This window comes from Felis catus, chromosome B2 (genome assembly GCF_018350175.1).
Source record: "Felis catus isolate Fca126 chromosome B2, F.catus_Fca126_mat1.0, whole genome shotgun sequence".
NCBI lineage: Eukaryota > Metazoa > Chordata > Mammalia > Carnivora > Felidae > Felis > Felis catus.
In genome coordinates, this window is record NC_058372.1 from 40,960,407 (window position 1) to 40,984,085 (window position 23,679).

Genomic DNA, 23,679 nt, shown 5'->3' on the forward strand with positions numbered 1-23,679 from the left:
TGCCTCGTTTAGGAAACGGATGCCCTGGAGGACTCTTGGGAGCTCTCTCCACTAATTTTGCATATGCAATTAGTGGTAATTGCCCAGATGAAGAAAGGTGCCCTTCATTTTAGGGCTTCTTTCCTTCCATTCGTACTGGGCGAAGGAGCAGAGCGGGGAAAGTGAGAACCACTTTAGAAGGGAACCGGCTGCAAAAGAATGGCAGAGGCCGACGCACACCAGACGCCCGAGTGCGGTACTCGGTGCTAAGCTAGGGCTTCCCCTTTTCCCCACCTCCTTCGTTAAGCTCGACCCACTTTAGGGCGGGACCTCCCACTCAGCCAATTCTGGGAGACGAACCCTGGCGGTTTGTACTCTTCCTTTCCAATGAGAAAAAAAGGAAGCAGCTTGGCCCCAATAACCAATCCAAGGAGGCGGCGCCTGGTTGTCAGGCAGGTTTGTAAGAGTTTGGGCCAATTGGAGGCGCAGACACCGCTCGACCCGGGCGCAGCGCGCAGGCGGTGGCGAAGAGACGCCGAGCGGGCCGAGTGCGACCGAGCAAAGCCGGAGCCGGAGCGGGGCCGCAGGAGCCGGGCTGGGTCCGGACGGGCCGAGATGCCCTATAAACTGAAGAAGGAGAAGGTGAGCGTGGCCCTTTTCTTCGCGCCTCCGCCTTGGGGCCTGCGCGGAGCACTGGGAGAGGCCGAGCCAGGCCCGGGACAGCCCCAGACTGACCCTCCCGTCCGGCCCCCGCAGGACTCCCGGGGCCAGCCCTCCGCCCCCGCCGCTAGCCGCACCCCCAGCCTGTGCCGCAGCTGGAAAAGCTCCCTCACCTTGCCTGGGATAGAGTCCCCCGCGTACACCTCCCTCCTTTCCTCCCCTCACCTACCCCCGGCCCAGGGTAACCACCTCCCTCCAGATCTGCTCCACTCCCAGGTCACTCCCCTGCTTTTTCTTCCCGCCCCCACCCCACTCTCCCCACTCCCCACCCGGTTACCCGTTTGGGACAGCCCCTCATCTGAGACCGCACCTCCTTCCAGCCCACCTCCCCCCGCCCCCCATTGCGCGCAGCCCCTTCCCTTTTCTTACGCGCCGGGCCTGGGCCTGGGCCGGCCTTCTCCACCGTCCCCTACAGCCCCTTCTCCCTCCCCGCCAAGCACCTTGACCTAGAACTGCTCTGCTTTCTCTCTCCTCCACCAAATCTGGCCTAGGCCCCTCCCTCTAGTTCTTCCTTCACACACAAACTTGTAAGCCAGGACTGAGCCCTTCCTTCTGTTGATGGAACCTCAGAACGTCAGTGTTGGAAGGGACCACTGAGCGCATTCAGCGTAATCCTTAGTGATACAGATGAGGAGACTGAGGCCCCGACAGGGGAAGGGACTTGGCCAAGGTCACACAGCCTGTTTGGAGGCCCAGCTGCAATATCAGGTCTCTTGACTTAAAGGCCTCCTTTGTACCAAAGCCCCCCTAACAGGCATCAACCGACTTGCAGGTTCATCCTAAATCAGTTACCTTTCCTAATCTGAGCAAGGTCCTCTCCTTTTCCTAATCTTAGGGTAACCTTTGCATTTTTCCAGTTTTGCAGTGCTGGATTCCTGCCTTTCCTGGGCTACACTATCCTCAAATTGGGAATCTGCCCTTACTATCAGATTAATTTTCCTTCTTACCCCAAAGGCCAGCCAACCCCTGGGCACCCTTGACTTTGTCATGGTGTCCTGATACAGGCTTGTTTCTTGATGTTGCCTTCTTTCACCTTCCTCTTCTATTTCCATATTGCCTTCTTGCCCCTGTTCTTCATCCCTGCCTTTCTCTACCTTCTATTTCCTGCTGTTGCTGAGGTCTGACTCAGAGGTGTGGTTCCTTTGAGGTACAGACTCACACAGAGGATGCTAGGATACCAGTTCCAGCCTCCCCCAGCTTCTCCTTTCCTGGGGCTGGCCCCTCGTGGTGGGGCTGGCTCTGGCCTGGTGCTCTGCTCAGCCACTTTATGACCCCAGAGGTGTCTTACTTTCATTTGCCCTCTGATTGGCTGGTTGCTGGGCTGCCATCTCTGACCTTATCAATTCAACTCTTTATCCTGGGGCTTTTGGAGATTTCCCAGGCAGCTCTGATTCTGGGTTGTCTCCATAACTTCACAGGGCCAGAGGTTCTGAGTGTAGGGTTGGTGATGGTGTACTAGGCACTGAACCTCCTGGGGTCCTGGGTTGGCAGGTTCGTGTTCCCCACCCAGGCCCTGTGTCCTTGGGGAGTGGGTCTGCTGAAGTGGTTTGGGCAGCTTAGCTGTGAATGATGCACACACAATTCAGCCACACCAGAGGCTAAGGGGGTTCCTTCAAGGAGCGTGGAGGGGCATGAAATTCAGGGGAAGCTGGTGAAGTCCCCACCCATCTGTAGTTTTTAGTCTGATACTAAAATGGGACAGACACTGTCCCATCTACAGTAAGCCTTCCTCTTCTAGGTGATTGAGAAGAAAAATTCTTAGACTTGCTGGAACCATAGATATTTGACCATAGTATTTGGCTGGGAAACAACATTGGAAGAATTGGGTTGCACAGAACCAGGCATCTCTGATTCCTTTCAAGGTTTAACTTTCTGCTTTTGATTTCCAGTTGCATTTGTCCTCCTTCAATGGTTAACAAGCCCTGAGGGAGAGGTCGGTGACAGTGTGACTGAGCTTTGCCCAGATGGGGTGGGGACAGAGAGGAGGATCTTTATTGCACATCCATCACCTCTCTCCTTTCTCCTTCATCTCTGCTGGTCCCAGTCTTGGCCATCCTTCACAACCTTCTCCCTGAAGCCTTTCCTGAACCCTCACTTCCCAGTGAGCTCTCCCCTCCTTGGGATTTGTGGAACACTTGATAGGTCACGTATGGTCCTTTTTGCTCCCTTGGACTGGAATTAATTGTGGATAAATCTTTTCTTCCCCCTTGAGATAATAACTCCATTTTGGTTTGGCCTCTTCCTTGCACACAGTAGGCCCTCAATAGATGGGTGCTGAGTCAGTCCCTTGGGGGATTTGCTTCCCTCCTCTTCCCTCATGTTCTGATCTAGGACTGAATCTCTTTTAGGTTCCCAGGTGGCATGCCCCTGCTCCTTTCCACTTTCTTCTTGTTTTTAATAATAGTAATAACGGGCTAACATTGGGATTTTCATGTGCTGGACACTGTGCTAAAGGGAATTAGGTAGTGTGATTGTTGTCACTTCAAAGAGGAGGACTGAGGCTCAGAGAGGCTAGTTAACCTGCCTACAATTCCAGAGCTAGTAAGAGTTGGGCCCCAAACACAGTGTGGGCTCCAAACCCCGGTTCCAGGCCGCAAGTGATGGTTGGGCTGCACTGTGTTGTGTGCACTTGACCTGTTCTGCAGGAGCCGGGGAGCAAGGGTGGTGGGCGTGGTTTCCCCATGCCCCCACACACGCCCACATAACCAGGCAGCTGGGATTCTCACGGCACACTCCCTGTTAGGTATGCTTAAGTGCTGTAGGGCTGGCGGAGAAGGAGCTTGTGGTCAAGTAGAGAGATGTGACATGTATAAAGGTGGGTCAGCTTTGTCCATGAGGCCCACGTCCGAGGTATGTGCGGTCACCTCAGTGACTCCTGCCTGCGCCCCTCATCCTTTGCCTCTACACGCCATGCTCTGAGCCACACTCCCTGGCCCTTTGGCAAGGGGTCGGTATGCCTGCCAGCCTGGTCAGTGGGCAGCTGGGAGAGTGCTCAGCCCAAAGGAGCGCCTTCCTGCTGGCTGACACCTGGAGCTGCTCCCCACCTGGGAAAGGCTCTCATCCTCCCTGCCCCCTCCTCCAGCCCACGCAGAGCTCTGTTCTCCCAGAAATCCTTGTGCCCCCATAGTCAGTGTGACTTAACACTTGTCACTGAAGGGGCGCAGTTGCCATCAAGTGTCAGAATCTCAGAGCCGAAAGTGACTTCCAAGGTCCTCTGACAGTCTTCATTTAGGGCTCAAACCCCTCCTGCCTGTGCATTAGAAGAGTCACGAATGCTCCTTTGCTTGAATGCTCTCAGGACTGGGGAGCTTGCACACGGCCGGTTTCTGTGCAGCTGCTTCAGGAGAAGATCCTTCCTATTCGGAGCCTCAGCCTGTCTTCCTGCCACTTCAGCCCATGCCTCTTGGGCTCCTGGATCCACATAGAGCAAGTTGCATCTTTAGTCCACATGGCAGCCCTTCATTTATTCGTAAAACCCCCTCGTGCTCGCCTACCGCTGGGACTCCTCCCCTCCATCATTAGCCATCCCAGCCTTGCAGCTGTTGCTCTCAGGACAGGCTTTTGAATCTACTCCCAGTATGGGTTGTATTTCACCAGAAGAAAACCTAGGATTTGTCTTTGTCCCTCCCAAAGTCGGATGCTCACGACGGAACCAGATCCTCCTGAACAGCTCCATCAAGTGCCAAGGACAGGGGCACTTCCATGTCCCCTCCCCATGCCAAGAGCTCTGCACTCCGTTTGCTAACTGGACAGAAGGTCATGGGGTGCTGGGGCAACCCTGGCACATGAAGGATTTGTGTGGAGCTTGCAATCGGACCTAAATCCCCAAGTCTTTTTCACATTTTCCCCATCCTGTCCCTGTGCAGTTGCTTTTTTTGGCCCGAGGCAGAGGAAGAGACGCCAGGCAGGCCAGGGCTCTGAGCCAGAGGCCCGGTTCCCGAGGGAGACTTCGGACTAGCGCTCATCCTTGTAGCAGTTCAGGGTCTTACCCCCATCCCTGTCCCCGTGCTTGTCCACCAAGGCACTCTTAGGGATAATTCCTATACCTGATCATGCCAATAGCACCCTCTAGTCTGGATGTTATTTGTAATTTCCAAAAAAAGGCCTCCAGGTCTTTGCAGATGGCCTTGGGGGAGAGTGGTGACTCTCTCTCCTCCAGCATGAGAACCTTAGGCACCCCCCTGCCCGCTCTAGCCAGAAGCCAGACAGAATAGCTTGTTCCTTAAAGCTCCACACCCTGGTTCTTCCTTGACAGAGGCTCTCCGGGGCCCTTACTCATACAGCAGCCATGTGAGGGGACAGATCATTATTATCATGCTTCATTACTATGTCTTAGCAATGTCTTCCTCACCACATTCCAAACTCTTTGGAGGGACTCCCTTTGTGTACCCCAAGTCCTCCTCCCCTGGGCTAGGTACAGGGTAGATGCTCAGTGGTTCTGACTGATTACTTCCGTCGGACAGAGGATAATTACAACACAGACCTAAGCAGTCCAGATGAGGCCTCTCCCTTCTCCTGGCATCTGCTGACTACCTCCATCTTCCCCCTTCAGGAGACCCCCAAGCTTGCCAAAGGCACGACCAAGCCCAGCAGCTCGGGCAAGGATGGTGGAGGCGAGAGCGCCGAGGAGGTAATGAAAGTGGGCACGGCTCTGGTTACGGTGCAGGCACCAGCTCGAACTGCTCGACGGCTGGTGGGGTGAGGGATCCCAGGGGGCCAGATGTGATCCAGGCAGAAGGGAAGGGGCCTTCCACAGCCTGGGAGGAGCTTGGACAGCCCAGCCAGGTAGCTGCCTTCAGTCAGGCAGCCTGCCCCTTCGGCTGGTATAGAGCAACTACGCTCTGCAGTTCTTCAGACTCCCCAGCAATTCTTGTGAAAGTTATTTCTCTGTCTGCCAACCTTGCGTGGTAAGAATTCCTTTTTCCTTAGAATGAAAAGCTAGGGGTAGCAGGTGCTGGGGGGGAAGGGAAAAAGTACAAGGGTGCTCAGTGGGGAATGAGTGGCTTTGGCATGGCTTGGGGTGGGGAAGGGGTGGGAGTGGCTGGTGTCCTTGAGCCGGCCAGGGCTGGGCCCACTGCCCTTGGTTCTGATCCCTTGGAACCTGCTAAAGGACAGTGATGAGCAGAGGTCAGCACAGCTTGGAAGTCTAGGGCTGTAAAGCAATAAATGGCAAGCGGAGAGAGCACTGGAGGGTGGAGAGACTTAAGTCCAGAGTATGTCCAGGAGAGTTTGGGAGTGTGCTCAATGCGATTCTCAAGATGGTGGCTGGTCCTGTGAACATGTTGAGCAAGTAAGTACCCATCTTACTCAGAAACTGGTGATCCTTGGTTTCTCTGCTTTTTTGTTTGTTTGTTTGTTTGTTTATTTTGAGAGGGAGAGAGCGTGAGCGTGTGAGTGAGTGGGGGAGGGGCGGGGGGGGAGAGAATCCCAAGCAGGCTCCATGCGGTCAGTGTGGAGGGGCTCAGTCTCATGAACCGTGAGATCATGACCTGAGCCGAAATCAAGAGTCAGACACTTAAGTGGCTGAGCCACCCAGGCGCCCCTCTGCTTCTTCTCTCCTGTTCTCAGCTGTTTAGAGCCATAGAGGACAACAGGAAACATCTCTGTGATTATGGGCAGGGCTTGTGAATTTGGGGGGGAGAAGAAATCGTAGCAAGTATTGGAGTTAATCCGGGATTTAGACTTTTCTATGTACTTCTGGTCCCTGTCACCTCTAAGGAGATCTGAGCATTTCCCACACCCCTGACCTTCATTTTAGGCCTCATTTGAGTAAGCAGAAGAAGCCGGGCAGGTGTTCCCCATTTTACAGACATGGGAGTTGAGGACCACAGAAGAGGAATTCCTCCTTCCTTTGCCCTTAAACAGTAATTTGAACATGTCTCCAGGATAGACCTTATCACTTTTTGTTGTAACTATTTTTCCAACGTGGGTTTCTCTGCACCAGACTGTGGACTCTGAGGGAGGGGAGCTGGGTCTGCTGCTTGAAAGCAGCCAGCACCTTGTTTCTTCCCCACGTCTGTATGCTCATGTGTTTTGTTCTTTGGGCGGGGTGGGGGGGGGGGAGGGGAGAGGGCAGGGCGGGCATTTTTATTTTATTTTTTATTTTTTTAAGTAATCTCTACGCCCAGTGTGGGGCTTGAACTCACAACCCTCAGGTCAAGAGTCACCTGCTTCACCAACTGAGCCAGCCAGGTGCCCCTTATGCACTTGGTTCTTAATAACTCATCAGTCAGCGCTCCTGGGAAACACTCCCTCTGGGCCCAGTCTCCCCTTTAGGAATGGTGACATCTGTGGGACCCACAGGGAAGGTGGCTGGGAGCTGGCAACTGACATTCAAAGCAGCAAGAGAGACATAGAAATGGGATTTAAAGGGACAGAAAGGAATAGTTAGGGGGCTGTTCTCATCTTTTGCCTAACTCCTACTTGTTCAGTTACTAGATAGATTGGATGTCTTGTCCTAAAAGCAGCCTTCCTTGACTGCCTCCCCCTCCCTCCCCACCAGGACATGGTCAGGGCTCCGGCTATTTGCTCTACTAGCTCCAGTACCGCCCCACAGCAGCATTTACACGGCTGTAATTAAACAATTTGGTGTGAATTCATTGTTTATCCATTTTAACTTTTGTGTTATTAGCACGTGAGTGAGCTCCTTGAGGTTTCCCTTTGCTTCCCTTTGAGCCGCCCAAGGGCTTGGCACATTACAGGTGCCAGGATTTGAATGCATTAGTGGCTAAATAAGTAAACCTAAGTGTTGGAAGTAACCTTGGAGTCTAACCCTCTCCTTTCCCAGATAGGAAAATGAAAGCTCAAACAAGTTAGGAAATAGGCTGAGACCAACTGCTAGGATTTCTCCACTGTCTTTCTGGACACAATCTATTTGAAAAAGGAGAGTGTTGAGTTCACCTGGGGCTCTGTTTTGTGAAATGGTGCTCAGGGCTTACCTGTACAAGGCAGATGCAGAAATGCTGCCTGATTTTCCAGACATGTACCCGTGTGGCCCCAGGCAGAGGGACGGTGGAAAAGTTGGGGGCCAGGCTATGAGGCTCAGGTCATCCAAAGCTGTTTGGCACAGTCCTTCCCTTGCTGTTTTTCTAGTCCAGAATTTGGGGCTCTTCTAGCCAAATTTACCCTGTGTCATGCATTTGCCAGAGCCTTTCCAATTGATGTAATAATTCCGGCAGCCACCATTTAGTTTATTGAGCAGTTACTTGTGTGTTAGGTTCCTAGGGCAGCCATAACAAATGACCACAAACTAGGTGGCTTAAAATAACAGAGATTTATTCTCTTACAGTCCTGGAGGCCAGAAATCTGAAATCGAGGCATCAGTAGGCCATGTCCCTCTGAGGTTCTAGGGAAGAATCCCTTCTGTACCTCTCCCTAGATTCTGGTGGTTTTTAACAGTCCTCAGTGTTCCTTGGCTTATGGATGCATCACTCCAGTCTCCTCCTCCACCTTCACCTTCACATGGGGTTCTGCCCTGAGTGTCTCTGTGTTCACATTTTCTTCCTTCCTCTTTTTTTGTTTTTGTTTAATTTATTTTTGAGAGAGAGAGACAGAGTATGAGCGGGGGAGGGGCAGAGAGAAAGGGAGACAGAATCTGAAACAGGCTCCAGGTTCCGAGCTGTGAGCTGTCAGCTCAGAGCCGGACATGGGGCTTGAACTCGTGAGCCCTGAGATCATGACCTGAGCCGAAGTCAGATGCTTAACTCACTGAGCCACCCAGGCGCCCCGTGTCCACATTTTCTTCTTATGAAGACACTAGTCACATTGGATTTAGGGCCCACCCCAACTTGTTTATGTCTACAAAGACCCTATTTCCAAGTTACGTCACGTTCACAGATGTTGGGTTGACACTGTTCGACTTCCCAGGTGCTGTCTTAAGACCTTTGCTTGCATTTAACCTTTTAATCTCATTTAATCTTCACAACACTCCCCTGAGGTCATTCTGTTATCAGTCATCATCCCCATTTTACAGATGAAACTGAGGCTTAGTGACGTTAAATAGCTCTTACTCAGCTGGTAAACAGCAGAGCTGGAATTCAACCCAGTGTGCTGTGGCTCACGAGCCGATTCTGTGTGTTTTTGTTTTTGTTTTTTGTTTAGACTTCATTATTTATTTTTAAAGTAGACTTCACACCCAGCGTGGAGCCCAGTGTGGCCTTGAACTCACAACCCTGACTGACATCAAGACCTGAGCTGAGATCAAGAGTTGGGAGCTTAACCGACTGAACCACCCAGGCACCCCTCCTGTGTTCTTAATGACGTGATACCCTGTGTCTAAGATTCTGGAAGAGTCTTAGAACGGAAAGGAGCCTTGAGAGATTGGATAAGACTCACTGTTGACCTATCGCTGCAGGCAAGGGTCTTTCCTGCTCTGTCTCTGGAGACAGCAGTTCACTGCCCTGGACTCCACTCGGTGGTGTGCCCTGTCCTGAGTTCTGGGAGCAGGGACAGAGGGAGGAAGAAATTATCTCAGTCCCTCCATGTCAGCCTGTCCTCCCAGTAGCCAAAATTGTTGCCCTAAAAACATTCTTCTGTCTTATCAGTCCTCTACTTAAAAAGCTCTGTTGGTTTGGGGCGCCTGGGTGGCTCAGTCCATTAAGTGTCCGACTCCGGCTTAGGTCATGATCTCATGTTTCACGAGTTTGAGCCCTGCATCCGGCTCTGTGCTGACAGCTGAGAGCCTGAAGCCTGCTTCGGGTTCTGTGTCTCCCTCTCTCTGCCCCTCCCCCACTCATGCTCTGTCTCTCTCAAAAATAAATAAAACGTTAAAAAAATAAAAAGAAAAAGCTCTGTTGGCATCTCATTGCTTTTAAGTTAAAATTCAAATTCACACTCTGGACCCCTCTGAGGGGGCCCTGCCTTATTTTTCTAGCACCCATCCTGGTTTCTCGCTCTGCTGGACTTCCCATCTCCTGATACAAGCCCTTTTATAACTCTGGGTCCTTATTGATGAGATTCCATTGGCATGGACTACTTTATTTTTCTGCTTTGTTCCTTTTTTTTTTTTTTTTTTTTAATGTTTATTTTTGAGAGAGAGACAGAGCGGGAGCAGGGGAAAGGCAGAGAGAGAGGGAGACACAGAATCCGAAGCAGGCTGCAGGCTCTGAGCTGTCAGCACAGAGCCCGATGCGGGGCTCAAATCCACAAACTGTAAGATCATGACCTGAGCCGAAGTAGGAGGCTCAACCCACTGAGCCACCCTGGAGCCCCCCCGCCCCCCCGCTGCTTTGTTCTTTTGCCCGCTGAGCTCATGTTTGTCCTTTGAGAGCAAATCAAAAGTCACCTCTTCAGGAACAGCTTCACTCATTCTTCTGACAGAGTTTGTGTTCCCGTATCCTTGGTGGCACTCTGTTTTTTCATTTCCCTGGTACCAAGAGCTGCCCGTGTGTTGGTCTCACCCACTGGACTGTGAGCTCTTTGAGGGCAGGGGCTACCCTTTAATCTCTAAGGCTTAGCATGATGGTCATTGAATAAATGAAGGAAGGAAATAATTTAGTTCAGCTAGATAGAGCTCTAGGTGTCAGGATAGGAGAGAATGCCTCTGCGATTTTTTGGGGTTTTAAACTAAAATGATCTTTATTTGACTAGGTGATTGATTATGCAAAAGCTGTGACATTGTGAGTTTTTCACTGTTTTACCTTTCATCTTTTTCTGACAACACTTTTTAAAAATTAAAAAAAATGTTTATTTATTTAGAGAGGGAAATTAGAAAGTGCATGTGCGAGCAGGGGAGGGGCAGAGAGATAAGGGAGAGAGAGGATCCCAAGCAGGCTGCACGCTGCCAGCGCAGAGCCCGACATGGGGCTTGAACCCATGAATGTGAGATCATGACCTGAGCTGAAAACAAGAGTTGGACGCTTAACTGACCCAGGTGCCCCAATACGTCTCTCTGTCTTTCTTTTCCTTTCTTTTCTTTTCTTTTCTTTTCTTTTCTTTTCTTTTCTTTTCTTTTCTTTTCTTTTCTTTTCTTTCTCTCTCTCTCTCTTTCTCTCTCTCTCTCTTTCTCGCTCTCTTTCTTTCTTTCAAGTTAGCTCTACACCCAATGTGGGACTTCAACTCAGGACCCTGAGATCAAGAGTCTCATGCTCTACCAACCGAACTAGCCAGGTGCCCCTTTACAATACTTTCTATAGTACTTAATTTATATTTCTTTTTTTTCTTTAATTTAATTAAAAAAAATTTTTTTTTTCAACGTTTATTTATTTTTGGGACAGAGAGAGACAGAGCATGAACGGGGGAGGGGCAGAGAGAGGGAGACACAGAATCGGAAACAGGCTCCAGGCTCTGAGCCATCAGCCCAGAGCCTGACGTGGGGCTCGAACTCCCGGACCGCGAGATCGTGACCTGGCTGAAGTCGGACGCTTAACCGACTGCGCCACCCAGGCGCCCCTAATTTAATTTTTAAAAACATGTCTTGAGAGAGAGCTGGTGTGAGCGGGAGGAAGGGTGGAGATAGAGAATTCCAAGTAACAATAACAGTGCAGGGCTCAATCCCATGAACTGTGAGATCATGACCTGAGCCCAAATCAAGAGTTGGATGCCCATTTGAGCCTCTCAGTCGCCCCCTTAATTTATATTTCTATCTCTTATTTTAGGTTTAAATATTTGGGTTTGATTATTAATGGTGATTGTGTTAGGATCAAATTGGACTAGGGTTGGTTCAGAGTGGGCAAGTTTAGTTGCAGTCTCTTGAGTGTGAGTGTGGTGCATAAATTCCAAGTACCACTTGACTGCTGGAGGCCCAAATCTAGGAAGGCTTCTTGGAGGTGGGAGGAGAAGGCACTTCAGGCAGAGGAAATGGCCAGGTTGGCTGGGTTCCCTTCGGTCAGCGTTCACCAGTGATGGTGATAGTTGTAGAAGGTTCCCCAGGGGACTCACCTGCCTCCCACCTGCAGCCCAGGACAGTAGAAAAGTTAAAAGTTGAAGCTTTTACTGGGTGCCTGGCTGGCTCAGTCGGGGGAGCATGTGACTCTTGATCTCGAGATTATAAATTCGAGCCCAAAGTTGGGTGTAGAGATTACTAAAAGATAAAATCTTTTAAAAAAAATGATAAAAAAAAAAAAGGCTGAAGTTTTTAGAGGAAAGAGTTGGACATGAAGTGAGTCACTGGCATAGCCCCATGCCTCATGCTGACAAGCATGTTTCCTATTGAAGAGTGAATAGACCAGGGGATGCCTCATTGAGGCTTGGCAGCCAGGCACTTTGCTGACTGGACCAGCTGTCTCTCAGATGCTTCTTGTGTGTGGGGCCTGGGAGCCAATGGTCCTTCTAAAACCAGGTGGCCCAGTGGGGTGAGGTGGGACAAGCTAAGCTCAGCAGCTCTCCAGCCACCCCTGCCTTCAATGATGCATTCCTAGTGGAGAAGGGACCTCAGGCATCAACCTATTGGTTTTTATTTTTATTTTATTTTTTAATTTTTTTTAGAGAGAGCATGAGCAGGGGAGGAGCAGAAGGAGAGGGGGAGAGGGAATCCCAAGCAGGCTCCACGCCCAATACGGACTTGACATGGGGCTCGATCTCAGGACCGAGAGATCATGACCTGAGTCGAAATCCAGCTCAGCCACCCAGGTGCCCCTCTACTGGTTTTTAAACTTTGATTTTTAGTCATGTGACCCTCTGTTCTCTTAACCTTACTTGGAGAATAGATGGGAAACCACAGATTTGCCCATTTCTCTGTTAGCAGAGAAAATCGAGGCCTGGCTTCTCTCCTTCTGGGGCGAATGCCTCTTTCCCTAGACATCCCCTCAGTGTGCGGTTTGTGGAGGTGCAAAGTGTCTTTCTTATCTGGGACGATGGAGAAGGACATGCTCTTCCTCAGAGTATTGTTCGTTAGCTGCCACTGAGCCCCTTGCCCTGGTATAACTAATGTTTCTCCCTCCTGCTCTGCTCCTGACACCATACAGTGCTCTGTTCTGATGGTTCCGGGCTTGGGACAGGAAAGGTCTGGCCCCCTGTCAATCAACCAGTCAAACCTTCATTGAATGCCTGTTAGGTGCCAGTGCTTGAGGGGACCCAGAACAGTACAAACCAGGGTCCTGGCTTTCAGGGGACTTGCTATCTAGTTGGACATGTGAACACACCGAGCCAAGAGGCATCACTGGGGATGATCACAGAGCCAGTGAAACAGACAAAGAAGAGGGTGGGGCTTAAACTGGATCTTGAAAGATGAAATGCTTTCTTGGGTTCCCCCGTTTTAGACCAAGGAAGATAATGGACCCATGGGAACATTTGAGGCATGCTAATTTCAGGAATTTCCAGGTTGCATTTTTAAAGTCTAGGGATGGGAAATAATCGTGATAACAGTAGAAGACACTTCTTACAAAGCACTTCTGTCAGCTATATAACGTTCACTTAAATCGTTATTACAACCTTATGAGCTAGGTACTATTGTCATCCCCACTTTACAGATGAGGAAATGGAGGTAGACAGACTAGTTGACTTTCTGGAGGTTACTTGGCTAATAAATGGCAGAGCAGGAGTCAAACCCAGGCAGTCTAGTGGGAGTCTGTGCTCGTGACCACCAAGCTCCACAGATAAGGATTTGGTTTTTCCTGCAACCGGGAAATGAAGGCACAGGGCAGGGGTGGGTCTGGTTCCCCACGCTTCTGCCTCTCTCTCCTATCCCTCACCAAGGTATGAGCCATCTGCCATGTGCAGGAAGAGAGACCCCAGGACACCTTGTACAGTCTAACCAGAATCACACCGGCTGAGTGCTGGTCATGGCAGGAGAGGTGTGTGGCGGCTAATCTTGCCCCATTTCCTTGTGCTCCCTTAGGTTAGTGTCTGGGGTGATCATTTCAGGTGGGGGAGAGGGCCAGATGGCCAAGAAGGTAATGAGCTACACTGGACCCACAGGCCAGCCCCAGGCTGGATGCAGCGTGTCTCTCCTCTCCTCTGATCCCCAGATAGGTCACAAGCTTGACATAGTTGTTTCTATAAAAAATTCAGAGCCTACAAAGCATAACATTTCTGTCTTCCTCCCTTCCCCCATCCCAGATGATTTCATATTCTCCCATTCTTTTTTTCTTTTTTTAATTTAATTATTTTGAGAGAGAGAGAGAGAGAGAGAGAGAGAGAGGGAGCGAGCGCACAAGCTGGGGAGGAGCAGAGAGAAAGGGAGAGAGAGAATCCCAAACAGACTCTGTGCCATCAGCACAGAGCCCGATGTGGGGCTTAAACTCACGAACTGTGAGATCATGACCTGAGCTGAAGTTAGCCACTTAACCCACTGAGCCACCCAGTCTCCTGTGGTGTGGGTACCCAGCTGGACATGGCCTCCGTCCTCTGATCCTGCTGCAGTCTCTGGGGGCAAGGGTTGTCCTGCAGCCCAGCTTCTCCCCTCTACCGGCAGGTGGTTACCTGACAGTACCTGTGGGTGGACAGCGTTGCAAACACCTGTGTGTGTACTTCTGACAGTGACCTTCGTGGGGCCCCAACACCCGTGTCTGGGATGGAGTAAAGAGATAGCTTTAAAAAAATTAGCTGTGTTTCTCCCATTATATAAATGTGTCAGCTTGTAGAAAATCGAGAAAAGTCGAGAAAAGTCATCTGTCATTCTGCTACAATGGGAGACAGTCATAAAAACAGTGGTGGCTTGCTGTTGTTTTTTCCTTCTCTTCACTGGGCTTTGGGTTCTGTGCACGTGTTGTAATGTGGGTGAGCTCATTTTGCATGTACAGTTTTGTGTCATCCTTATTTAACTTTGCATAGGAAGCAATTTTCTGTCATTACATAGTTTTAGGCTTTGTTTTATTTTGAAATTTATCAACATGACAACATGTACATTGTTCAGAAAGTCAGACAGTAAGTACCCTTGGCCTTGTAATGAAAGGAGCAGCTCCCGCCTAGCCCCCTATTCTGTTGCTTTGTGGTGACCGCTTTCAACCCACCTTTCCTTGGAAATTGACTTCTGTGCTTCCAAATAAGAGTCTTTTTTTTAAAAAAAAATTTTAATGTTTATTTATTTTTGAGAGAGACAGAGACAGAATGTGAGTGGGTTAGGGGCAGAGGGAGAGGGAGACACAGAACCCGAAGCAGGCTTCAGGCTTCCGAGCTGTCAGCACCAGAGCCCGACGCGGGGCTCGAACTCTGAGATCATGACCTGAGCTGACGTCAGACACTCAACCGACTGAGCCACCCAGGCGCCCCAAGTCTTTTTTCTTTTTAATGTTAATTTATTTACTTTAGAGAGAGAGAGCACAAACAGGGAAAAGGCAGAGAGAGAGGGAGACACAGAATCCGAGGCAGGCTTTAGGTTCTGAGCTGTCCGCATAGAGGCTGATGCGCGGCTGGAACCCATGAACACGAGATCATGACCTGAGCTGAAGTCAGACACTTAACCAACTGAGCCACCCAGGTGCCCCAATTAAGAGTCTTTTGCTGCTTTTTAAAAAATTCTTTTGTCAAAAAAAATTTTTTTTAATGTTTATTTATTTTTGAAAGAGGGAGAGAGAGAGTGCAAACTAGGGAGGGGCAGAGAGAGAGAGGGAGACACAGAATCCGAAGCACGCTCCAGGCTCCACGCTGTCAGCACAGAGCCCGACGTGGGGCTCAAACTCGTGAACCATGAGATCATGACCTGAGCCCGAGTCGGACACTCAACCGACTGAGCCACCCAGGCGCCTCTAAAATTCTTTCATTTTTGAGCATTAGATATAATCTATTGACTTCCTACTATGTAAAACTAAGGTCTTAGCATCTTACATCCAATATAGACCTTTCCCATCCTCCCAAAGTACTTATCACCAATTTTGGGTAAATTACTATGGCTGTGTAAATATTTTCTACAGTCGAACCATGTATGATTGCATGTAGTACATAGTTTTCATGAACATAATTTTAACTCCATGATTGATTGATTATTTATTTATTTATTTATTTGCTGTTATAAATAGGGCACAAAGCCCTATATATATATTTATACATATATATACATATATATATGTATATATATATATATATATATATATATATATATATATATATATATATATAAAGTGTGCACAAAGCCTTTTGTGTGTAGTATGGGGAATCCCAAGCAGGCTCCACGTTCAGAGCAGATCCTGGTGCAGGGACTCCATCTCATGATTGTGAGATCATGACCTGATTGGAAATCAAGAGTTGGATGCTTAACGTACTGAGCCACCCAGGCGCCCCTCTTTTAACTTTTGACCAAGAATGTGATGCATTCAGTGAAGTGGGAAAGTGCGATAATCTCAAGTATGCTACCTAATGAATTTTTTTTTTCTGCTTAATGAATTTTTACGTATGTTTATGCTTCGAACCACCTGCCAGATCCAGTCAAGATATAGAACATTTCCATTACTCAGAAGATTCCTCAGATCCCTTCTCAATCAATCCCACACCCCTGCCAGCCCTGGCAAGATAGCCACTTTTCCGACATCCATCACCATCAATCCATCAATTAGATTTGCCTGTTCGTGAACTAGAACAAACATTTTGAAGGCTCTCGATGCACAGGCAGTGGGCACCATTTTGGGAGACACGGCTTCTTGACCACCCCCTTCTGGGGATAATAAACCTTAGTCATCTCTGACCCTGACTGGAGCTGCTCCAGGGTAGGAGATGGCTGCTTGGCTGCCCAGGCCTGTGCAGGCATGGATGGACTGCAGGATGGGCCGCGGCCCAGGGTGGGAGCTGTACCTTGGGGAGCAGACTTCAACAAATCACTTATTTGACTAGGCCCAGCCCCAGCCTCAGCCCCAGCCCCAGCCGCAGCCGCAGCCCCAGCCCCCATCGTCCAACAAGCGTCCCAGCAACAGCACACCGCCCCCAACGCAGCTCAGCAAAATCAAGTACTCTGGAGGGCCCCAGATTGTCAAGAAGGAGCGACGGCAAAGCTCCTCCCGCTTCAATCTCAGCAAGAACCGGGAGTTGCAGAAGCTTCCTGCCCTGAAAGGTACTCGGAAAAGGTCATGGGGGCTGGTGCACCAGGCCTAGGGGACCACCGGGCATTGGCTGTATGGAGGTTTGGGAGTATTTGAGGGGGATGGAAGTTCTAGACAATGTGAGAGGGAGGTCCACCAGGGCTGGGGTGCCAGGGGAGCAGGGTGGCAGCAGGATGGGATAGGGGAAGGCCCTGTAAGGCAAGTAGCGCATGGCAGTGAAGGGCTAGGGAGGAGAGACTGACTGTTGCCTCCCCCTACAGATTCGCCAACCCAGGAGCGGGAGGAGCTTTTTATCCAGAAGCTGCGCCAGTGCTGTGTCCTCTTTGACTTTGTATCGGATCCACTCAGTGACCTCAAATTCAAGGAGGTGAAGCGGGCAGGACTCAACGAAATGGTGGAGTACATCACCCATAGCCGTGATGTTGTCACTGAGGCCATTTACCCCGAGGCTGTCACCATGGTGGGCACAGGGAAAAGGGGAAAGCAGGCAGGGATGGGGGCTGTGGAGAAGCCTGCATGGAGCTCTCACCTGGGTCCTCCCCCTCAGTTTTCAGTGAACCTCTTCCGGACGCTGCCACCTTCATCGAACCCCACCGGGGCCGAGTTTGACCCAGAAGAGGATGAGCCCACCCTGGAAGCTGCCTGGCCACATCTCCAGGTACCACAGTGAGGGGGCATGCTGGCCCTGGCTTCAGGGAATGGGGCACTCTGAGACAGCAAGGGGTATGTCTCAGTCCTTGGGGAATACCCCCTAAGTGGATGCTCATTGCTCCCGACAGCTCGTGTATGAGTTTTTCTTACGTTTCCTCGAGTCTCCTGATTTCCAGCCAAACATAGCCAAGAAGTATATCGACCAGAAGTTTGTCCTTGCTGTGAGTCCCTGAAGTTCCTGTCCTTTCCTCCTTCCAGCCCATGAACTCTAGCCCCACAGCTCCTCAGTGAGGTCCCCACCCTTTCTCCATCTGTTGAATATATGGGCTTTCAACTGTGTCTGGTGCAAAGGACTGGTGGTGGGAGAGGGATAAGCAAATCCCTCAGCTCTTAACAAGCTCCTAGCATAATTGAAGGAAATTAGCAGGAGTTACCTCTTCCCCACCAGTGGGGCATGCAGACACGCATACCCAGACATCACACTGGGGAAAGCTATGTAAAGGAATCACTCTGCTCTCCAGAGACTTGCCCCCATACCACCCCCCCCCCCCCCATCCAGAGAACCTCTGGATGTTCCCTGGCTAGGAATCCATGTCACCCCAGCCCTGACCTTCCCAGGCTCCTGCCTCATTCACCACCTTTTCCTCCCACCTGCTCCCAGCTCCTGGACCTGTTTGACAGTGAGGATCCTCGAGAGCGGGACTTCCTCAAGACCATCTTGCATCGCATCTATGGCAAGTTTTTGGGGCTCCGGGCTTATATCCGTAGGCAGATCAACCACATCTTCTACAGGTGAGGCCGGGAGCCAGCTTAGGAGCATAGCAAGCCTTGCTAAGTTGGAATGGGAGAAGGGAGGTAGGGGGACTCTGCAGAGTGCTGGAGGAACATTGGGGATTGTCACGAGAGCCTTTCTTTCCTCCCTCAGGTTCATCTATGAGACGGAACATCACAACGGGATTGCTGAGCTCTTAGAGATCCTCGGCAGGTAAGCGGTGGGGTGGGGGCACACGTGCCTGCAGAAGGTTGGAGGGACGGGAGCACTGAGCTTGGATGGCCCTTTGGTCCTAACAAACCTCCTATAACTCCTAGCATCATCAACGGCTTTGCCTTGCCCCTTAAGGAAGAGCACAAGATGTTCCTCATCCGTGTCCTGCTTCCCCTTCACAAGGTCAAGTCCCTGAGTGTCTACCACCCGCAGGTGAGCTGCCTTCCTCCTGATGATCCCTGACACTGGCAGCAGAGAAAAGAGAGCGAGGGGAAGATATTCCATCTGGGATGGGGGTGGCAGAGGGAGTGGGTGGGATAATTCCTCTTTACACCTCTTCTTCCATTCTGGGCTCTTGCTTCTGTCCCTGATCCCTCTGAGACCCGGACCCTACGCCTCACCTCCTTTCTACCTCAACCTTTTGCAGCTGGCTTACTGTGTGGTACAGTTCCTGGAGAAGGAGAGCAGTCTCACAGAGCCGGTAATTCCCCTTCCCAGCCCCAGGACACCTCTTCCTGTCAGTTAAACTTCCCAGTCTGCCTACTGAATAATGCCATAAGCAGGTGCTCAGGAGGGATGTGGCCCAACAGGTGACATGGATTGCTCTCTGAAGGAAAAGTAAAACCTATATATAGGAAACAGAATCAGGCCAGTTAGCGGAGGCCACCCGAGCTGTGCCCATCAGGGTGGGGGGAGAGGCCAGGAAGGCTTCCTGTGGAAGCAGGCAGGTGTTGAGTGAGAATTTTATCCCCGTGTCCTCCTCTTCTCACAGGTGATTGTAGGACTTCTCAAGTTCTGGCCCAAAACCCACAGCCCCAAGGAGGTCATGTTCCTGAATGAGCTAGAGGAGATTCTAGATGTCATTGAACCTTCAGAGTTCAGCAAAGTGATGGAACCACTCTTCCGCCAGCTTGCCAAGTGTGTCTCCAGCCCTCATTTCCAGGTGAGACTCAGACCAGCATATCCCATCCCCAGGCCTCCTAGAAACTGAGGAGGGTTTTCAGCAGAGTGAACCATACCCCTGCTGAGTCCCACCTGTCCCCATCAGGTGGCAGAGCGTGCTCTCTATTACTGGAACAATGAGTACATCATGAGCCTGATCAGTGACAATGCTGCCCGAGTCCTTCCCATCATGTTCCCTGCACTCTACAGGAACTCCAAGAGCCACTGGAACAAGTAGGCGGCTGGGGTAGGGCTGGGTAGTGGGGCTCTGGTTTGGGAACCTGTGAGGGGGTGGAAGAACTGAAGAGCCAGCAGTCTCATCGGGTCACTGAGCACAGGGGCTAGTGCCCACTGCACACTGACAGGCCCTTGAGGAACTGACCAGGGAGAAGACAGCGATGTGAGAGATGTCTGCAATACCTACAGCAGAGTGTGGCTTGTATCCTATCTTCTCCCCGTCAGAGATAGTCTGCAGCTTTGGAGACTTCATTCTGTGCTGTGAGAAGCTGATGTGATCTTTTTTAGCATTTGCTGAATCCCACTGTCGTAAAGAGACTTTCCGGCCAAAAGCAAGTGCACTGTGGTGCAGGTGCTGTCCGTTAAGCTGCTGGGAGGCCATTAGGATAGGCCAGGGCATAGAAGTAGCGTGAAGAAGGTAGGTCTTAGAGCACAGGGTGAGGCAAAGGAGGGACAAACAGACCAAGGCCTATAAAGAACCTGAAATGCCAATGTCAAGTCACGTGATTTGGCTAGAACGATAACCTTACACTGCAGGGGTCTATGAAAGCTCTTAGCAGAGACCCCTCCTGGGAGAGAGCAAATTGGGGTCCTGGCACTGCCCTTACATAAGTAAGGCCTCCTGTACCTGATCCTTCTTCCCGGTGGCAGGACAATCCATGGACTGATCTACAATGCCCTAAAGCTGTTTATGGAGATGAATCAGAAGCTGTTTGATGACTGCACACAACAGTACAAGGCAGAGAAACAGAAGTGAGTATCTCTCGACTTGGGGGCTTCCATCTTCACCCCAGGTTCCCTCTGCTTCTCTTTCAAGCCAACCGCCTATCCCATCTTTGCTCCCTCAGGGGCCGGTTCCGAATGAAGGAAAGAGAAGAGATGTGGCAAAAGATCGAGGAGCTGGCCCGACTCAATCCCCAGGTGAGCTTTTCCTGCCGCTGCCCCGACCTGAGGGGCCCAGTTTGGCCTGGGGGAGGGTTTGTTTCAAGACAGGTCCACAGACTTCTGAAGCGGCTCTCACCACCTGCCCGTGCCTCCTCTCCTTCTCAGTATCCCATGTTCCGAGCTCCTCCACCACTGCCTCCTGTGTACTCGATGGAGACAGAGACCCCCACGGCAGAGGACATCCAACTTCTGAAGAGGACGGTGGAGACAGAGGCTGTGCAGGTGGGAAGGCATAGAGGGAATGGGGAGCAGAAATAAAAGCTCTGAAAGGGAGAGGAGACAGGAGCAGCAGATCCGAGGAATAAGGGGAGGAAGCCATAAAATTTATTGGGAATCGGTTACCATTCCTCGCCTTCTCCGTACCTACACGTAGATGCTAAAGGACATCAAGAAGGAGAAGGTACTGCTTCGGCGGAAGTCCGAGCTGCCCCAGGACGTGTATACCATCAAGGCGCTGGAGGCACACAAGCGGGCGGAAGAATTCCTAACTGCCAGCCAGGAGGCTCTCTGACCCCCTCACCGTCCTACCACAGGGCCACAGCCCACTCAGCCCTGGGACGCTGCCCTAGCCCTCCACCCTCTGCTCCCCACTGGCTGACTTGGGGCAAGGCAGTGCCTCTCTAGCTACTCTAGGGAGGGGATGTGGCACTTGAAGCAGGGGACCCCCCCCCCCCAGAGTGGTCCCTCTTCTTCCCAAAATGTGTTCATGCCTCCCTGTGGCTAGTACAGACAGGCTGGGCACTGAGATCCTCAGTGCCCAGACAACTTGGGGATGCCTGTCCCCCTCCTCTCCTAACCCCACAGCTACCTGAGGCTGCTCTGAGAAATACACACAGGAATACATATGCTCCTCTCCCCTTCCCTTAATCCTCATTTCAACTCCAGGTGTCTTTCCTTCTCTCCCTCCCCTGCAGAAGCATATAGGGAGCAGCAGGAGATTATTCTCACCAAAGTTATGTCAAGCCCCATTGGCCCCTGGAGTGAGTAGCTGGAGGGGAGCCAACCCCCAACAGGCACAATTAGGCCCCCAGTCCCAGCAGTGTGCAGGCTGATGGGGTTGAATTATTTTCTCTTATCCCCTGCCTGACCAAGACAACATGGGGAGGTCAAAAGGAGAAAAGCATACGCTATGGACCATAGGTGATGGAATATAGGGCCCAGATGGACCAAGAGAAGGGGGTGAACAAACACCCTACCCTGTGCCCCCTCTTTGGTGAGCAGCAGCCCTGGGATCACAGACATGGAAGGGACCACCCTGGGGCTGACTGCTTTCCTATGTTGTTGGTTCCCAAAGCTAGGAGGAAGCAGGGAGCAGTGCCCTAAGCATGGCTCCCCCGACACCTATTTATTTCCCTTGTGCTGATGCTGGGCAGGCCCCCACTTGTCCCTTTCAGACACCCTGAAGGGGCAAGGGGCTGAAGAGGGCCAGACCCAGGTTCCAGGGGCACAGGCAGTGCAGCTTTTGGCTGTGTACATAGGGTGCTTTATTCTCCACAGTGATACATGCTAAGATGGGTTGGGCTTGGGCCAATGTCCCCATATGTACAGAACTGAATAAAGTGGGTCTCTGAGAAGAAGTCTGATTTGCCTTGATGTGGAAAGGGAGATGGAGAATATGAAGATGGACATTACAACCAGGGATGTGTTCAGTCCTATGCTGGTTCTGGCCTGGAATGCAGGGAGATAAGGCAGCTCTCAGGGTAGTCACTTCCAGGCTGGGGTCGTCCCCTGCCGGGCTTGGAGGGCCTTCTGTACCACATCTTCCCACTGGGCATCTGATATCTCCCGAGCCCAGGCAGGAACCCCTGGCGCAGGCAGGCTTACTCCAGCCATTGTCCTTTTCACCAACTCCACATGTTCTGCAATCACAAAAAACAGGATAACAGAAACGATGGGACCAGCTCCACTCCCCATTCTTTGAATTAACCCATAACCCTTGGGCTACCAGGGAGGCCAAATCCATCTTGTTATTTCCAGGCAAGCCCACCTACAACCCAAGTCTAACACAATACTTTCACCTGGATTCTGAAGTCTGTAAAATCTTAGATGACAAACTGTTGTTTTAGGAACGGGGTGTTCCTCTATGACTTCCCTTTCTTTACTGGTTCTGACCAGTCCCTTTCCTCCAACATTATTCCAAAATGAAAGCATGCTCCCTTTACCCGGGTCCATGGGAATAGAGCTGTGGTTGCTCAATCCTGTGGCTCCTTCCTCCTCTTCATCCTCGCTCTCTAATGGCGGGTCTGGCAAATGAAGCCCCAGGGCCTAAAGAGCCAGAGAGAAGACAGTTCAGGTCCAGCACTTCAGGAATCCCGGCTTCACCTGGCCAGAACAGTGCCGCCTCCACCATACCTGGATCCGATCCTGAATATCAGCAACTACATCTTCTCCATCCCCCACCGGTGCCAGCTCCACCTCCTCTGGTTCAGGATCTTGGTTCAGGGGTTGGTAGGAGTAGCCAGCTGGGCCTGCCCCCGTTTCCTCCTGCTCTTCCTCAGGCTCCTCGCTGCTCCAATCCCCAGTGCCTTCCGTAGGGCCCTGGTGCGGCCCTAATTCCTCAGTCTGATTGGGGAAGATACGCTCGGGGCCCATGGTGTCTCTCCCTAGAACTACTGCTGCCATCCGGGCAGGGGCTGCAAGAACAGGGAGGGCGGGAGGGTAGGGATCGGATGAAATCAGGTCCACCTATAGCCACTCATCCAGTTCCTTGTCTCCTGCGTCCGCAAACCATTTAACCGCTTCCAAGCTTCCTGCATCCCACCCTCTCCTGGGCACTCCACCATTTAAACCGACTCGTATTTGAACCGAGGCCCACCGAACTTGCTCTGCCAATTCTTAAATAACAGCCCAACCCGAGACCATACCACCTCCCAAAAGACACTCCGTCCAGAACCCCGCCCGCCCCTACTCCCCTACTTGGGAACTCCGGATCGCCAAACGAGCTCCCCTAGACAGGGCGTACCCGCCCCCTTCTTCCCTCTCCAAAGGGTTCCCCTCTGTACCGCCTGACAAATGCCCTTCAGGCCCCAGGGGCTCCCCTCAAATGGCCCCAGCAGCGGCGTCCGCCACCCGCCCCCACCGATTCTCGGCGCCGGTGTTTCCGCGCGCCTCACCCGCTCAGAGCCCGCGGCTGAACCCGCACCTCCACTTCCGGCGGAGCAGGACGTACCGGGGCGCCTGGTCCTCCAGCCCCTCCCCGTGTTCATGATTGACGCGAACGAGAGACAAGCCGTACGCCTCTTGCCCCGCCTCCGCCATCTCCTGCTCCGACAACAAAGGACTACATTACCCAGTGATGCCCAGGGTTTTTTG

At 51.4% G+C, this 23,679-nt stretch overlaps 2 protein-coding genes across 5 annotated transcripts; one reads left to right on the forward strand and one right to left on the reverse strand.

Annotated features, from left to right (window-relative positions):
- Positions 1-463: 463 nt before the first annotated feature.
- On the forward strand, positions 464-21,941 carry PPP2R5D (protein phosphatase 2 regulatory subunit B'delta). The gene is made up of 16 exons (XM_003986149.6): positions 464-621; positions 5,252-5,329; positions 16,402-16,618; positions 16,868-17,067; positions 17,155-17,265; positions 17,387-17,479; positions 17,920-18,050; positions 18,184-18,243; positions 18,348-18,456; positions 18,671-18,724; positions 19,016-19,186; positions 19,292-19,419; positions 20,074-20,175; positions 20,271-20,343; positions 20,473-20,589; positions 20,741-21,941. Exons 1-16 carry the CDS (start codon positions 595-597, stop codon positions 20,876-20,878), a joined length of 1,809 nt encoding a protein of 602 aa, XP_003986198.2. The 5' UTR covers positions 464-594; the 3' UTR covers positions 20,879-21,941.
- On the reverse strand, positions 21,828-23,629 carry MEA1 (male-enhanced antigen 1). 4 transcript variants are annotated; one of them, XM_006931722.5, is made up of 4 exons: positions 23,510-23,629; positions 22,720-23,000; positions 22,530-22,632; positions 21,828-22,226 (listed from the first exon to the last, which is right to left on the reverse strand). In XM_006931722.5, the coding sequence occupies exons 1-4, from the start codon at positions 23,571-23,573 to the stop codon at positions 22,072-22,074; spliced, it is 603 nt and encodes a 200-aa protein (XP_006931784.2). In that variant the 5' UTR covers positions 23,574-23,629; the 3' UTR covers positions 21,828-22,071. The 4 variants fall into 4 exon arrangements, with proteins under 4 accessions (XP_006931784.2, XP_011280521.1, XP_011280522.1 ...); XM_011282219.4 differs by having other exon boundaries at positions 23,537-23,616; XM_011282220.4 differs by having other exon boundaries at positions 23,481-23,613.
- Positions 23,630-23,679: the final 50 nt, after the last annotated feature.

Coding starts and splice junctions, on each gene's coding strand:
- PPP2R5D (XM_003986149.6), top strand. CDS start 595: ATGCCCTATAAACTGAAGAAGGAGAAG. Junction 16,619..16,867: donor GAAGCTTCCTGCCCTGAAAG/GTACTCGGAAAA, acceptor CTCCCCCTACAG/ATTCGCCAACCCAGGAGCGG. Junction 18,457..18,670: donor TGAGTGTCTACCACCCGCAG/GTGAGCTGCCTT, acceptor AACCTTTTGCAG/CTGGCTTACTGTGTGGTACA.
- MEA1 (XM_006931722.5), bottom strand. CDS start 23,573: ATGAACACGGGGAGGGGCTGGAGGACCAGGCGCCCCGGTACGTCCTGC. Junction 23,001..23,509: donor CTGCTCCGCCGGAAGTGGAG/GTGCGGGTTCAG, acceptor CTGTTCTTGCAG/CCCCTGCCCGGATGGCAGCA. Junction 22,633..22,719: donor ATATTCAGGATCGGATCCAG/GTATGGTGGAGG, acceptor CTGGCTCTTTAG/GCCCTGGGGCTTCATTTGCC.